At 39.9% G+C, this 17,068-nt stretch overlaps 1 protein-coding gene across 3 annotated transcripts; it reads right to left on the reverse strand.

Moving 5' to 3' along the window:
* Positions 1–8: 8 nt before the first annotated feature.
* Positions 9–12,063, reverse strand: slc30a7 (solute carrier family 30 member 7). 3 transcript variants are annotated; one of them, XM_080292150.1, is made up of 12 exons: positions 11,883–12,060; positions 11,504–11,605; positions 9,844–9,957; positions 9,671–9,758; positions 8,243–8,372; positions 7,364–7,478; positions 7,260–7,318; positions 6,714–6,764; positions 5,266–5,401; positions 1,521–1,611; positions 933–1,082; positions 9–752 (listed from the first exon to the last, which is right to left on the reverse strand). In XM_080292150.1, exons 1-12 carry the CDS (start codon positions 11,960–11,962, stop codon positions 705–707), a joined length of 1,164 nt encoding a protein of 387 aa, XP_080148276.1. In that variant the 5' UTR covers positions 11,963–12,060; the 3' UTR covers positions 9–704. The 3 variants fall into 3 exon arrangements, with proteins under 3 accessions (XP_080148276.1, XP_026002592.1, XP_026002594.1); XM_026146807.2 differs by having other exon boundaries at positions 7,260–7,478; positions 11,883–12,063; XM_026146809.2 differs by having other exon boundaries at positions 7,260–7,478; positions 9,844–9,952; positions 11,883–12,034.
* Between the last annotated feature and the right edge of the window lie 5,005 nt (positions 12,064–17,068).

Consider the following 17,068-nt stretch of genomic DNA (forward strand, 5'->3'; position numbering starts at 1 on the left):
AGAAAAAATGAATTAAAGTAATATATTTAAAAAAAACATTTGAAGGAGGCAGGAAATATGTTTGAACTCAGCTCCAACTTGTGATCATTTCATGTTAAACCTGCATGTTTCCACTCGTGCAGAGGCACCGCTGTTTACAATTCTGATATTAAAACCAAGTACAAATATTACTGCACGTGAAGTGAGAGCTTTTCTTTCCATAGGGCTCCAGTCCTCCTGCAGCTGTTTAATTAACTCAGTTCTATAATCAGTACTACAGATGTGATTATGAATAATCATTCTTAGAGAACCAGATTTATTTGTTACAGCTGTAATAAATATTTATTTTTTTAAAAGAAAAAAAAAAAAAGGCTTAAATCCACTGGTCGGTCACATGGTTTGGCACATACAGAGTGACTTCACACGCACTGTCAACCAATCAAGTCTGAGCAGTGATGTCAGAGGTGCTGGAAGGGGCTCAGATTGTCTCATGTCAAAGGCACTTACCCATAATTCTTTGTGGGAGGGGCAGAATTTCCACTGTGAGCAGGATTATTATTATTATTTTTATTTTTAAGAAAGTGGGTGGGGCTGTTTTAGTTCATCAGTTCTGAGAGCCCTCCCCCTATTCCAGTCTGTGCTGTGGTGACTGTCGGGGTCAGAAGTCACCTGCAGAAGTAGACTGAATGCGATTGGTCCCAAGTGTAGTGGAATATTAGCAGCTTCTACATGGCAGCTGTGTCGATCTGAACATACAGCTGCCGAACTCCTGCCTGTGGAGACAAAACCATTCATCGTGGCTGAATACTATGTTGACATCCTACTACCATCAAACCATCAATACTGCTACTGAAAGTAAAGTTTGTAAGAATGGTGCTGCTGACACAACCCTACATCTACAACTTCAACTGCCACCAGGTACAGTGTACTTGAATGAAGCTGTGTTTAGGTACCTGCGTGAAGATGTGGTGTGTCTGGCTAAGGATCCAACGGGTGTCAGCGTCAGGGGCGACCAGCAGCTTTAATGTTCCGATATAAACATCAGTACACAGAGTCCAGAAGTGAGGCTCCTGCAGATTATACACTCCCTGCAGTTGCTGCACCTGGCCACAACAAAACAAACATCAGACTTGTCCACTCCATTCAAGGGCTTGAGGTACAATTACCTTCTTAAATTAGTGCTACAATTGTTACTACTACTACTAAAACAAATGATTACTTTACTAATGATAGTATCAAGAAATGTACAGTTTATACGCTAAAATACATATTTACAGAATCTATTCAGTGGCACCTTTGGTTTCTATTGTCATGAACTGCCAGAACCTGCAACAAGTAAAGAACTGGTTCTTATTCCACTAACTGCATCCTAAGACGATCTGTGCAAAATCAGACTTCCAGGAAATGCAGCTGCATACACTTTTAAATTATTAATTTGTCAAGTAACTGACAAAGTACATCAAAATCTAACTTTATGCTAAATACTGATGTTTGCTCAGTTCCTACCTCTTCTTTGAACATTGAGTATGGTCACTACTCACCCTCTGGTAGCACTCTGGTAGGGCATGGTCTAGTGAAAATGGAGTTCTCTGCATCAGAATCCCAATAGACTCCTTCAGTAACGGTACCACACTGAGGATCAAATGATAGAAGAGAGAAAGTTTAGAAAGTAGAGAGTCTTGTTTTTTTTTAGTTACATTGTGCCAGTTCCTAACAACAGCCACCTCACGGCACTCTGCATTGTAAGACCCCACAATTTTGGAGAAAAACATTCCAGCAGTCAGACTATGAGTAAGCAGTGACAGAATCAAGGAAGAACTCCCCTTTAACACAAGGAAAACTCCAGCAGAACCAGGAGACAAAAGTCAAAGATGTAACATAACAGGAAAACAAGGGAGGACAAAAAAAAAAAAAACTTGCAATACTGTTCCACTGCTGTGCAAGAATACACTCGTGCAAACATCCATGCCACTAGTCAACTAATTTTGAAATCATAGTCCAAGTCCAAGTTGTGGTGCATGTACCATGAACCACAGTTCAAAATTGTAGAGATTCTTAAGATGGGTCCGAGTTTAACTCATTTGCAGAATCTGTAGATTTACAACTGAAGTTCAGCTCCATGATGAGTTTGACTTTCCAGCTGCAGAAACCTGATACCTGCAGTTATGTGAAGGCCTCTCAGCTAACCACAGCACCACTCTGCTGACTCTTTAAATTGGCAGCTGTGCTCACTTCCAGCATATCAAACCACATCAGCACACATGAACTCCATTTATCTTGGATTTCTGGGAAATCTGACCACTGCATTCACATTCAGAAGACCAGCGATTCGAGAACAGACTCCAGGACTGTATAAAGGACAATACCAGTGGTTTGGCATGTTGGCTTCCATTAAATACTAATTGGACATTCTTTACATTAGTGGAAACCATTTTCCAAAGAGTCTGTCAGTTTTTGATTGATTTTCTTTCTTCCAGGCAGATGTTGTTTCCAGCTTGTTTTTCTCTGGAATTCGACTTTAGAGCTGAAACCTGATTGATAATCCATAAGCTCTAGTAGTCAATGAGGAGGATCTGTAAGATGTTAAGGAATGTCTGCTATCATCTGAAGGAAATGAGCTTCTCTAACATATGTTTCTGATAAGACAAAGTTACACATCATGAGCACTACTAAAGAATGTAAAATACTCAAGAGATCATTAAAAGAGAAACCAAAAAAAAAAGGTTCTCACAGTCCTGCAGTGACTTCAGGCCTGAATCTGGGTTTTCATTATTAGAGAGTGGTTCACTTCTTTTTGGCGTACATCACTGTTATGCCACAGACCAGATCCGACCCAAGAACAGTTCATGTTCCAGATAGGAAAATGTGAAGTAATCACCTACTGACCCATCAGCTCCCTTAGATCTTCGGGTGGATACAGTTACTGCCTAAAAGTTTTAAAGACCAAGTATTTGCCTTTAACTGATGGAAATTAAGTAATATAGATTACTGGGTGGTAAGGTGGAACAGTGGTTAGCGTTGCTGTTTCACAGGAAGAAGGTTCCTGGCTTGAATCTTTGCTTAGGCTTTAATTTGTGATTTTAAATTGGTCATGGATATGAGGTCAAGTGCTTATGATATAGAGAATACAATGGTTAATAACTTTAATTTAAAGCACTCCAAGTGGTCAGCAAGACTAGAAGAGTCCTTTATAAAGGCTCAAAAGCACTATATAAAACTCATGGAAGGGAATATTACTTGCTGTTAAATGTTCATAGAAACTGAGCATTTAACAGTGTTTCCTGAAAACCCTCGTCTTATCACTTCATGATAACATTTAAATTTACAATAAATAATTACACAGCAGTGCAGAGTAGTTTTAGTCACAGTAGATGTCTTTCTTAAAGTGCTGTAACTAAGTTTAAGGATATAATCATCCACAGTTATCTTCTTCAATTCCTTGTACCAACACAGAGCAGAGCAGCTGCACTAACACTACTCCAACAGAGGTCGATTATCTCGTTAATAATTTTACCCCTTCACTACGTATGACTCTGGATGCTGTAGCTCCTGTGAAAAAGACAGCCTGACTAGTATTTGACTCCCTGGTATAACCCTCAAAAGCGCACCTTAAAGTAGACAACTCAAAAGCTGGAGAGAAAATGGCATATCACAAATTTAGAAGATGATCATTTAGCCTGGAGGAATAGTTTGCCGCTTTATAAAAAACCCTCCGTAAAGCTAGAACAGCTTGATTGATTGATTGAAGAAAATAAGAACGACCCTAGGTTTCTCCTCAGCACTGAAGTCAGGCTGACAAAAAGTCAGAGCTCTGTTGAGTCAGCCAGTCCCTTGACGTTGACTAGCAATGACTTCATGAATTTCTTGACAAATAAACTTTACAGTCCATGTACTGATCTTAAAACGGAACACCTACACTGTGCTTCCTGACCCCACATCAAATTTGCACGTAGAATAAAGCTTTTGTTTGATATTTGTTTGATATTTAATCTCAAAACAGCTCTGAGTCTGCAGCAAAGGATCTAAACTGAAATTGTCAGGAGCAGGTTGTGTTCAGAGTTTTAGTTTAAAAATCAGCTGGGAGTGCCACATTTTCACTGTTTCTTTTATTTACGGCAGGTTTTAAGCTTATTATAGATTCTCTGCTAGGGGAATATGTTTTATATGTGCAGCTTCTTAAGCTGTTCCTTTCTAAAACCGTTGGGTGAAGCTCAAACTGTGTGCCGCACTGTTAAAGGAAGGTCTGTTTATTCATTTGGTGAATTTGAAAATGTATAAATGTTGTTATATGTGATTCTAATCTGCTGAAACACAGGACACACATCAAGTTAATCAAATTAAATTGTTCAAAATTAATTTCACTTTGATATGCATCAAACTGAGGGAATTTTCACATCTAATTTATCAGGCTGGGATACTACTGGGATGATACTGGGACAGTAAGTTTCACAGCTCAAATGTGCAGCCATCATCTTAGAAATCAACAGCAGCACTGAGAGAAAACTCCGTGATAAAATAATTAACTAGAATTAAAATGTTTATTTCACTGCACTGTGCACTAAATCATCCGATCATGGGCATGTACACACATGTATTCGGGTGTCTTCTACTGTGCGTATTTTGCCCTGTTACTGTCCCCAAGTGGTCGCAGCAGGTCGCTGCCTCTCCCTGAGTCCATTTCTGCCAGAGGTCTTTCCTGTTAAAAGGGAGCTTATCCTTCTCACTGTCATCTGATTGTTCTGGTTTTCCCTCTACTACTGTAGGGTCTTTAACTTGCAATATAAAGCACTTTGAGGCAACTGTTGTGACACTATGTAAATGAAACTGAATATAAAATACCAGAGTAAAAAAAAGGCACAGTATTACTGTCCAGACCAATACTGGCTGATCAAATCACTTTACGAATTACTGGCAATTTCTGCTGTAGCGTTAAGTCTAGGCCACAGTTTTTGTATTCTCAGTAACACAAAAAAATCATCACTTCAGTATAAGAAATAATAATAATAGCATCAATATAAGGACTCACATATGTCAGCAAATCGCTGACCACAATGACGTGAGGGGCATGCACATAGAAGTTGAAAAAAGTCCAGCATTTTATTTGTTTCTATCAGCTGGCAGCATGTGTAAAACACCAGCACATACTTAACCCATATGCACTAGCACACGCAGAAATGGCAGCAACGACGGCAGCCATTTCTGTAGGTTACATCATAGCTCTACGTAAATTCCCTGGCCAAGGCTAAATCAGACATTAAACAGTAAGAAGTGATAAGGAAGTATCACCTGACTCCAATGAGGATGGCGATCAGCATGGAGCAGATGGGATCGGCAATCATTAGATCATATTTCTGCATCAGCAGAGCGGAGATGATCACACCGACACTGCCCAAAGTGTCTGCAATAATATGCAACAGGACTCCTGGAACACAAAGATACAACACACATCGATACAGTTTTGATACATAGTCATCAGAATACAACAAGTTCAGACTAGTTTATGTAAGACAATGAAAAAGATACTAAAATAGGTTAAAAAATAAGTGCAGAAACTAATAATTCTAAATGGTTGGCATAAATTAAATTCTTCTAAAATACTACAAATCCAACTGTAAGTATAGTTACGAAATTAAGCTAAATAAAAAATAGAACAAACTGCTGCATGTACAGTTATGGAATCTAACATGTAGCGTGAAGTTCTCAAAGACTTACACTGGAGGAAATTTATAATTATACTCCTTCAGAGCTAGCTAGTAATAACTGTAGTTACTGTACACCACTGTTAAATCTGACAGAATTACTTTCACAAATGTGACTGCTCAGGAGGAGGAGGTACTTTAGCTCTTTACTTAAGTAAAAGGAGCAGTGCAAAAGTTTGAAAGCACTCTGGTTTAAGTCCTGATCACTATTTATTTCCACAAGAAGGGCCAGAGCAGTCTTTTCTGAGGCGGCTGAGGTCTTAACATCTGTCGGACAATGCTAAGCAGTTTCCAGAATTGTGCTGTGACCAGTGCCATCCTCTATTCTGTTGCATGCTGGGGCAGCAGGCTGACACTTGCAGATGCCAACGGACTCAACAAACCGATCCACAAGACCAGTAGTGTTGTGGGGTGGAGGTGGGCTCTCTTAAGATGGTGTCGGCGAGGTGGATGTTGTCCAAGATAAGGACAATGCTGGACAATATCTCCCACCCACTTTATGACATGCTGGCCAGTCACAGGAGCACGTTCGGTAAGAAACTGAGATTACCCAAAATGCACCACTAAACGACACAGGAAATCATTCCTGCTTGTGATCCTCTTGCTGTACAATTCCTACATCTAAAGTACAAATAAACACTGCAATAGCACACACTTCCTATCACATCCTCTACAGAGAAAATAAAGTCGGTATGAAAGGGGGCACCATAATTTCAACTTTGTGTAACATACTGTGATAGTTATATATTAGAGCCATTTTAATTTATTAGAGATATTCTATAATATATTGTATTATTTAATATTGGTACTATTGCTATTATATGTATTAGTGTTCTTACTGTCTTGGAGCACATGTGACCACATAATTTTCTCGGGGATCAGAGGACAAATGTACAGGGTACCAAATGCTAAGATGATGAGGATGCTATGTACTGCATGCTCAGAAGACACAGCGCTTTGGGAGCACTTTGGGAACACCCCTCCACCCCAGTAGTTTAGTGTAGCACTGTGTGTGTGTGTGTGTTCATTTCTCACCCTGCAGGATCTGTTTGCTGGAGCCTTTTCCCGGCAGGTGTTGCAGTTCGTCTAAAAAGCAAAAAATAAATAAATAAATAAACGCAAAAAGTGAGGTTGGAGGAAGTCTGTACCACGCAGGTTTGTTTTACTACTAAATGAAAAACCGTGAGATTCTGATGGCAGTTTATTAAATCTACATGAGCATTCAAACATTTTTTTACAATATATCGTATTCACAAATTCACATACCATGCCTGTGCTAGATAGAAAGCTTTCTAACATTCACACACTGATGACGACACGGGCAGCACCTTTGGCATGCAGGCCGAGGCAGCCAGAGATCAAACCAACAATCATGTTCATGTTGTATAAAAATGACATCACGGGACGTGCGGCCACATTGCTATAATGACCCTCACGAGGTGGTCCTCAATTGTAATAGAAAATTAGCTGAGTCGAACTGAGCCAAGCCAATCTAAGTAGGTACTAAGGGAAAAGGGCTAGAAGTGTCTAAATTGTGTTTGTGGCATTCTCATGCAGCATTTTCCTTTGTCAGACTCTCACCATTATAGTGTGGTTCCTCGTGTCCTCCATGACTGTGCCAATCTGCGTGTTTGTCGTGGTGGTGATGTCCTCCATGACTGTGGCAATCTGCATGTTTGTCGTGATGGTGATGTCCTCCATGACTGTGGCAATCTGCATGTTTGTCGTGATGGTGATGTCCTCCATGACCGTGACCGTGACTTGTGCTACCATTAAACAGAGAGTGACTGTGTCCGTGGTCTGAGGATGGAGAAGAAGACGTCAGACAAGCAAAGATCTGCAGTGAAGTTGTACAAGGCTGCACTCGACCTGTGAGGTTCTGCACAGATGTATCAATGTTCTAGTGGCATGCAGCAACGTTTAACTGAGCCTGAGTTTAGTTCACTTGATTTACAGAGGGTCTACAGAGTTGCAGAGTCCCTATAAAAAGCTTCGAACATCTACCAGGTTTACAATATCAAAGTTTCAGAGACCTGCTTTAGTGTTTGGGTCTGCAGAACACATTTTAGAGAGTTGCAACAATAATGTAAAAATGAGACGTGTGGTTACATGTTGTATAGTTGCACTCAGATGCCTGATCTGTACAGGCTCTACTTGATTGAACAAAAGAAGCTATGAGGGTTCCACTCCAATAATGTCATTTATTTATTCCCAACTCCATTACAATGAGGCTTTTATGTGTAAAGCCCAGGAATCCATGAAAAATGTAGGATATAATGCTGGGTAGTTGACACTAAAGATGCCATATTCTAATTTGGCTGAGGTATGACTAAAACTTTCTGTGGAAAATGGCTGGTGAAGGTACAGCGTAACCGCAAACCTTTCTAACACCCCATGTCGTATCTGCGCTCTAGAAATGTAACTACACACTGGCATCAGTGCAGCCCGCACAGCTATGAATGCTGAAAACAACATCATTTTCACTGGATCCAAACTGCGGAATCGACTCAAAGCACTTCAAGAGCGGCAGAGACACTCTAGGCTCAATCCTTCAGGTGTATTACCTCCCTCTCCATGTGAGTGCCCATGTCCTCCATGCTGGAACGCAAAGATCCCGACCAGGTTCACCAGCAGACCGGCTACAGAGACAGGAAGCAGCCGCTCATGGTGAACATCTGGAGGCTCTAGAGCTCTCTGACAAACAGAGACAGATGGTCACATGCTGGCAGGCGTATTTTCACTAAATTTCAGCATGCCCTGTTAAAGCTTAAGGTTATGTAACTACAAGAGTAAAAATGATTTGTTTCTACCCCAACTTTTGCAGTATTAGGAGAACTGATACAGCACACATGATCAGATGCAAAAACCTACACAAGGGACTCATTGTTCTTACCTTGTTTAATCAACTGGGTGATCTACTGTATATACTCTTGTTATATACTCAACAAAAGGCAAGTCTGACTGTGCTGTCCGATTTGTTGTTGTTGTTATAATAAATCCATCTATTCTCTTCCACTTATCCAATTCAGCATCACAGGGGGATGAAGCCTCATCTCAGCTGCCACAGAGTGAGACGAAGGGTACACCCTGGCAATTTAGAATCACCAATTAAACTAACCCAACTAATTGCATGTCTTTGGACTATGGTCCTTTTAGTAGAAATGGGTAGGGGATAACTGTTCTTGAGTACTGGTACTGAATATATTATTTGGCTCATCTGATAAAAGGATTTCTTCTGCTGAAGACTGACGGATGCGACTTTACTTCAGGTTAACTAAGCTCCATCATCATTCCTGCCATTATGTGTGTAATATGAAAAACCGTGTAGTGAAATTTTGTTATTTCATTGATTTGATCAGTTTTTATGGACAGTGACAGGAAATTCTTTTTTCCTTACATGGGTGCTAATAAATTGCACATAAGAATTATTTCTAGACTGAAGTAGTACCTCTCTGACAGTAATGAATCAGGGTGTGCAGATGTCGCAGCCATAGCTGGTCAATGTCATTTAAGCCATTATTTAACCTCGTTTACAGTGAATAAACCTAATCCAGAAAAGATTTGACTCAGAGTCAAAGAAAGATTGTTCGACTGGTTCTCACAGCAACCAATCAAACAATCTCATCAAATCGAAGGCTTTCTCCCTATAGGCTTCCATCCGCATGAAACTATTGATGCTGATGTTAAAGCTTTATGATTTTCATATCAGTAGACTGATCCCAAGTTGCTCTCTGATGCATTCAATGTAGTGTGAATGTTAGATACAAAGCACTTAGGTGTAGAAAAAAGCATTTGTGTCAATGGGTGAATGAGGCATGTTGTATAAAGCATTTTGAGTGCTCGAGTACAGAAAAACAAGAAGAACCACAAGAACCAGTTCTTTTAATCCATTATGTTGGCCTACTTGTAATGCTATAACAGGCACTGCATAATAAGCAGACACACCTTGTAGATGTGATGGTTAAACTTAGGTAAAGTGGCAAATGTGTTACCTCAACTCCTTCCGAGAAAATGAAGAAAGCAGTGAAGATGAGGAAGAGCCCATTGACAAAGCCTGCCAGAACCTCTGCTCTCACATAGCTGAGACACAGACAGGACACAGACGGATTAAACACACTGACTGTCAGTGAGAGACCAGAACAGAGCTCAGAGTGGATGTTCTCACCCGTAGGAGAAGCTATCGTTGGATCTCCACCTGGAGATGACGGAGGCTGCCAGACCTGCCAGCAGGGCAGTGCAGTCAAAAAACATGTGGAAAGAATCTGAGATCAGACCTAAACTGAACACATGACAAACATGTAAAGAGATTCATTAAGGAACAGGAGCATCTGAAAAGATTTTAATGCTGCCGCAGATAAAACGACGTTTTTAAATGGTTACGACATCCATCACCCTTTTCCTCTTTTTTTCTGTCACACATACACTACCAGTCAAAAGTTTGGACAAACCTTCTCATTTAATTGTTTTTGTTTATTTTCATGACTTTTAAATTGTAGATTCTCACTGAAGACATCAAAACTATGAATGAACACATTTGGAATTATGTAGCAAACAAAGAAAATGTGAAATAACTCTAAACATGTTTTACATTTTAGATTCAAAATAGCCACAGTTTTCTTTGATTACGGCTTTGCACACTCTTGGCATTCCCTCGATGAGTTTCATGAGGTTGTCACCTGAAATGGTTTTCCAACAGTCTTGAAGGAGTTCACAGAGAGGCTGAGATCTCTTCTCCTTGTTACGTTTCCTTAGTAGTGGTTTCTTAGTAGCTATTTGACCATAAAGCCCTGATGTGAGACTTTGATATTAGATAAAATGAATATTGATAAAGTTTACCTTTATGTGTAGAATCTGAATATCGCAAAATATTTTAAAAAATTGCAATAATATCGTATCGTACGTTAAGTATTGTGATAATATCGTATCGAGGGATGTATGGTGATTCCCACCTCTAGTGGATACCCCCTAATATGGTCATTTCTGGCACACAGGTTTGGCTGTGAGCACAGATCCACCCACATGCTGCTCAAAACTTCTGTTTGCCAATCAAAAGTTTAAAGGGAGAGCAGCAGGAGGAATGAAGCAGCTTTTTTCAGACAATGGATGAAGTCCCAATGTAAGTCAAACAGGACTATTTTGAAATGTGGCTTTTGTTAAATTCAAGAATCAATAAAATGGAGCTGGAAATGAGCAGAATAGCTCCACTTAAAAAATATATTTAAGACATGCGGAAATATTCTTTGCAAGAACGGGGAGCTCTGTTCCCTGCACATGTCCAAACCATCTGAGCCTTTCCCATGCAGCTGTGCTTCAGCGCTGGAATATTTTGAGTTTGGAAAGGCTGACTGATGATTTAATCCCTTACTTTTTCACTCTATTACTAGTTAATATTGTTCATTTTCCATCAGGTCACAGTATTTTCTCTCTGTAAATCCTGAAATAGTCAAAACGAATCATTCTTAGGTATAGACAGACAAATATTTATTCCCCTTTTCTTCTTCTGTTAACAGTAATAACAACAACAACGATGATAATAATAATAATAATAATAATAATAATAATAATAATAATAATGATTTGCTATTCATTTTGGGGGTATTTTTCAGGATGCACTTTTAGAAATATTGGGAAGATTTGTAAAGTTTGTGTAGTGTGGGTTGTGTATCTGCTGGCTAATGGCAACTTCTGCTTTCAGGTTAAAGACGTCCGACACTAACACACTCTGGCTTCCTCCATGCTAACACGAACACATACGTGGCACATCCTGAAAACAGCAGATTACACACACACGTACACTGCCTGATGCTAACGCTATGTTAGCCTACCTGTTACTCCAGATACCATACGTTAACTCCACAAAGGCGAAGGACAGGTTCAGACATAGGAAGAAGAACAGATTTCTGGAAGTTTTATCGGCGAGGATAGACCTACAAAAAGCACACAACAGTATGAAAACCAGCAGCACAGATCATAGCATGAGCCACAGACCGCAGACAAATCCCTGTCATCAACTCCTAGAAATTATATATACGTATAACTGTCGTTCAAGAACAAACCCTGAAGGCTGACAATCTTATAAAAAACATTTAATGCAGAGGAAGCTAACAGTGGCACAGATTCATTTAGGCTAGCCGGCCAGCAATAGGCTAGCAGCTTATCATTAGATGGCTCCCTTTTAGCCGCTATTAGCAGTGCGAAGATTACCTGAACCATCCGGAGAGTTTCAGCAGCAGGTTATACTTGGTCGGCTTATACTCGTCGTCTTTAATAGATAATGGTAACATTTTCACAACTGGAGACACACACTCACACACTCACTTGATAGTTTAGCTACGGAATGCTAACTGTCAATTTCCGGTTTGTGAGATTTCACAATAAGGCGTCATTGCTGTCACAGTTTGTGCTCGCCTGCCATAAGTAATGTTGAAATGATGATGATGATGATGATGATGATGATGATGATGAAGATGAAGAGTACTATTATAATTATTGTCATTATGAATAGTAATAATAATAATAATAATAATAATAATAATAATAATAAATCAACTACACTGCAGTTTTGGAGAGATCACAACAATCACAATGGGATTTCTGTTATTGCTTTGTTGCTTGTTGCTAAAAATAAACAAATTTGGTGATATATAGTTTGGCTAAAACGAGTGGGAGACAATGGATAGTATAGAGCAGTTAATGTGTGAGCAGGTGAGTAGTGAGCAGGGGCGCTATAAAGTGGAGAAAAGTGATTCTAAGGGTTTGGCAACAAAGAATAGCATACAGCCAGGGTCTGACCCCACTTCCCCCTTTCTTATTTTGGTCCAGGTGCACGCGTACTGGTGGCTCAGTTAAAAGGGAAGACTGGATTTCAAAAAAGAAAAGAGGGACAAGTGGAAATTAAACTCATAGCGAAGTCCATACGAAAGAAATTGCTTAACTTTCCTGTTATTATTTAGTTTCATTTCTAATAGAAAACAATGTGTTTGAGTTGTTTTAGCATGTATTTGGTGCAGGCAGACTTTTGTACATATGTATACTAAATTACTTATCTAACAGATCAAACCTTTGGCTCAGGGTTAGCTGTACCACTCCCATCTCCACATATCCACACTACTGACCAATACTGAAGCAGTAAAAGAATTACCTTTGTAACATTTTATAGATGAGAATTTAAATTTTCTTCCTTCCAAAAATCTATGGCCTCAAATCCCTGGTGATTTTTACGCTAAAACAGAGATGTTACTGTTGTTTATCTAAAATTAACTTATTGAAACATTAAAACACAACTTTTTTCATCCATCTTTAGGATGAATGAAAATTCAAATCAAGAATCAAGAAATTACCTGGAAGGTAATATCTTTACAACCAACCAGTCCTTCCTGTTACACACCAGTATGTGTAAACTCACAGTATTTTAAACTGTGAATGGCACCTCACATACTTGAAGCTGTGATGATTTTCCTTTAGAATTCATTGAGGCATGAATAGGAATTAAATAAATTAATCAAAAATATTTGTGTTTTCACATGTCTATATTCAAAATCACAGATGTTCAGTCTGTGTATACACGTGTGTGTTGATTATTAGACAAGGCAGACATCACGTATGGAGTTTATATTTTCTTTTTAAATAACTGTCATGTCTGGCAGCTCTTGCAATCAGATTCATCATCTGAATACACTGTTGTGTCAAACATATTTGCTTTTCCAAGATAAGTTTATAGGATCCTATTGTTTGTGATTTTCTTTTCTTTTATGTATTCATTTCCTACTATTTACTACTATGTAATATGACGAAGCCAGAGTTGACGGGCAGGAAGAAGAGTGAAAAGAGAGACAATACATGAAAAGATAAGAATAAGAGGACAGATCACAAGTGGAAAAACCCAATCGGTCTTTAACCTGCACCTGTAAGGAAAAAAAACAGAAAAACATACAGCACTTAAAAATAAAGAAAATAAAGAAAAAGGAAAAGAAGAATATGAGCAATGCGCAGCAACCCAGAATACTAAAGGCCTGAGGCCACACACACCCCACAACAGGAGAAGAAGTGAGGCTGCAGACAGATCACTAACAGCTAAAGGGAAGAGAGGGCAGCACTGCACTGTCATAAAGCTCCTAGCCTGTCAATGAATATTTGAATCCAGCCTTTACATTACTGCCATCTTGTGCTTGCAGTTAGCTATTGTTGCCACTATTGTGCATATTTCATTTCACTGAAAAGCGTAGTTGTCTCTGTCTCTGAGGTTGTGTCCAACTATAGTTGACACTGACTGGAGTTGGCCAAGCTGAAGGGCCAGCAGCTATCTTCTGTTGGTTTGTGCATGCGCATTGTAGGTTAACCTCTGGCCTGACTGTAAACTAAAGAGAGACCAGAATGAGAGGCAAGTTGCTGCTGGTCTGCTTTCACTGCTCAGTTAGTACAATCTGCACTTTGTACGGACACAACAAGCATGATCAAGAAAGATAACCTTAGTGACTTATGATCGTAACAGATGAGTCTCATCTTGCTACCTACCTTGCCTAACATGTATGATGTAGAGAAGATGGAGTGTGAATAAGTTGTTAATAATTCCTTTAAAAGCCACCATACACCACTGATATTAAGTAATACATTTTTTATATCAATTTATGAGGATAGTTTTCTTAGTGATGCATAAGACTGTAGAACTACATGTGATTGTTTGCTTCCATAGATAATTCACTTACCGTACGTTGCCTAAATGCATAGTTTGGGTGAGGTTGAGATAGAGCAACAAAACTATTTGGATGAGTCTTCACATATCGTTCTCAGCAGAGTTTCCTGTACAGTGGATTCTTATGTTTGAGCGTGTAACCCATTTGGGAACTCCTTTGTCCTGTTTAGAGATATCTGGATTGTTCCAAATGGGTATTAGTTTACATGACATAAGTGAAGAAAACAACAAACAAATCCCACCACGGTGTCAGGGAGGTGTTCATGGTAAGGTTTTTAAAGTTATAATGCTTAGTTCCAATAAAAGGCAGATCAGTGTTTTTAAAATTATTCATAATGGTTTGTTTTTCCATAACAATAATGAGATGTTTGAGTGTTTATTAGGAATTTGTGAGAAATGATTTTAGGCAGAATCATCATTTTAATTGCAGCAACTCTCTCCATGAGTGATACAAATATGTTAGATCAACCTCTACCATTTTAGTAAAAGGAATGTGATTCAACTATACTGAAAGCCTGGTGGAAAAATGTATGCCTGAATATCTAATGTTATCTGGCTGTAGTGGATGTGTTTAGAGGCAAAACTGTTGGTTTACTCCAGTTGATGAAGTCAGAGAAGGAGGGACAAACAGGGTGAAGTGGAGACACCTGGGAGGAAACAGCTGAGCTGAATACACTTAATGACACAAGGGGACTCAAAACTAACCATGATGCACACAGAACAAGAGACTATCACAATAAAACAGGAAATAGTGATGGAGACTATAATACATGAACTTGACATAGACAAAATGGGAAGCAAACATGGAGACATGACTGTCTGGGGGGGGGGGAGACAACCTTCAGGGCACTGAGGGACCAGATGGATATAAGGACACAAGTGAGGAGACAAACAATAACAGACACAGAGACGAGACCAACTTCACTCAGGACACTTCGGACAAGCGACAAAGACAGACATGGCAACATAGGGAGGCAAGAATACAAGGAGGACTCCAAGGTCAAAATTTTACACAACAAGACTCTAAACACAAAATACTGAGATAAAACCCAGGACCATGAACCCACAAAACACAAACCACTGAGTTGATGACCAAGGAACCATGACAGAGCCCCCCTTATCCTATACAGCTTCTAGACGTCCTTAAACAAAGACAAAACCTAACCTGCAGCGGGCAGACAAATGGGTTTGAAAGGAGGGCCTGAACCAAACACATAAGTAAAATCAAACTAAGCAGAAAAAAAAATCACACAAATTGCCCCAGGCTGTCCAGGGAGATAAAAACAGGTTCATGAGGCTAGTACGCCATTGGAGAGGTGCAGGGACAGACACCTATAAAGTGCTCAGGGCTTCTCAAAAGGCAAACAGCTGTGACAAAAGAATTCTGGGGTCTCCCCGGTGACCAGCAGTAGAGACAGCAGGGCCTGGGGGCTGACTGAGTGGCCAGCTCCGGTGTCATGGCCAGAGGCTGGCAACAAAGGAAGTCCCCTGGAGGACAATGCCAGAGACGACATTTTACCTCTGGTGGCTTTGCAGGGGGCCAGCAGTGAGGGCAGCAGCGGAACAGATTCACAAATGACCAATAACACAGATTGGCTTGAAGTGGCCGCCAAGGCCAGCATGAGGCCAGCATTGATGGTGGAGAGTCTTGGACTCCAGCAGTGTGGAAGACTTGGTCACTGGTTCTGGGTGCCCAGGACTGGAGCAGAGATATACTGGACTCAGGGAATGAAATCAGTATCACTTTAGCTTTATTGCTGATTATATTCAGAAGATACCAGAATAATGTCCCAGTATGCGGCAGCACACTGTATGAATTTGCAAAGAGGACCCAAAACACAGACACCAAGGAACGTGGACAAAACTTGAATTTTAACAGAAAGCGAGCCGTTTATTAAGGCTGGTAAAAACTGGACAAAACAAAAGGCAGAGATGAAGCTAAACGATAACCTAAACTGGGGAAACAAGAGATAAATATATAAAACCAAAACATAAAACTCGACGTGGATACAAGGATACCTGAAACCTGGAGAATAGAACATGGAAAACGTGGCACAAAAGGCAACAGATGACCTGACAATGAATGAACAGAAACACACAGGGGGTGTCCAAATTCATGGGCTGCATCCTCCTGAGGACGCATTTGCAGCCAACAAATGTGTCCTCCTTTGCCCTGAATTTGTAGGCTGGGTCAGGTGTGTCCTTCCTGGCCCACCATATCCCAGAATTCACAGCGTGCCTCAGCCAATTCCAGTTTCCAACAATGGCAGTCGCTACTAAGTTTTAATATTACTCTTATTACTCTTTCTGAGTCACAAAATAAACTTTTAACATATTTCAGTTTATCAAGACATCACATATTTGCAAAAGTGCTTCGACATTTTCGCAGACGTCTGTTACCCACTCGATAGCTAGCCAGGAGCTCGAGGGTCACTAGAGCCGACGAGAACGGCAAACGCCCGGCACATCATTTTCAGATCACCGCGGTCTTTCGCTACTCAGGTTAAACTTGATTTATAAGTCACTTAAATAAGTGTTTTATTTGTTCGAGAGTAAATCAGTTTGGCTGCGATTAAAGTCATTAGATTAGATTAGATTAGATTAGATTAGATTAGATTAGATAAAATAAAACTTTATTAATCCCTCGGGTGGGTTCCTCCTTGGTTTTCACACAGCTGAATAAATGTCAAACAGAAAA

The sequence above is a fragment of the Astatotilapia calliptera genome, chromosome 17 (genome assembly GCF_964374335.1).
Source record: "Astatotilapia calliptera chromosome 17, fAstCal68.1, whole genome shotgun sequence".
NCBI classification, from domain to species: domain Eukaryota; kingdom Metazoa; phylum Chordata; class Actinopteri; order Cichliformes; family Cichlidae; genus Astatotilapia; species Astatotilapia calliptera.

What these genes read in the sequence shown, in the direction of transcription:
- slc30a7 (XM_026146807.2), bottom strand. Translation starts at nt 11,962, where the DNA reads ATGTTACCATTATCTATTAAAGACGACGAGTATAAGCCGACCAAGTAT. An exon ending in GCCATCCTCATTGGAGTCAG is followed by an intron (nt 1,612 to 5,265) that starts GTGATACTTCCT and finishes TTTGATCCTCAG; the next exon opens with TGTGGTACCGTTACTGAAGG. An exon ending in CACACCACATCTTCACGCAG is followed by an intron (nt 753 to 932) that starts GTACCTAAACAC and finishes TTGTCTCCACAG; the next exon opens with GCAGGAGTTCGGCAGCTGTA.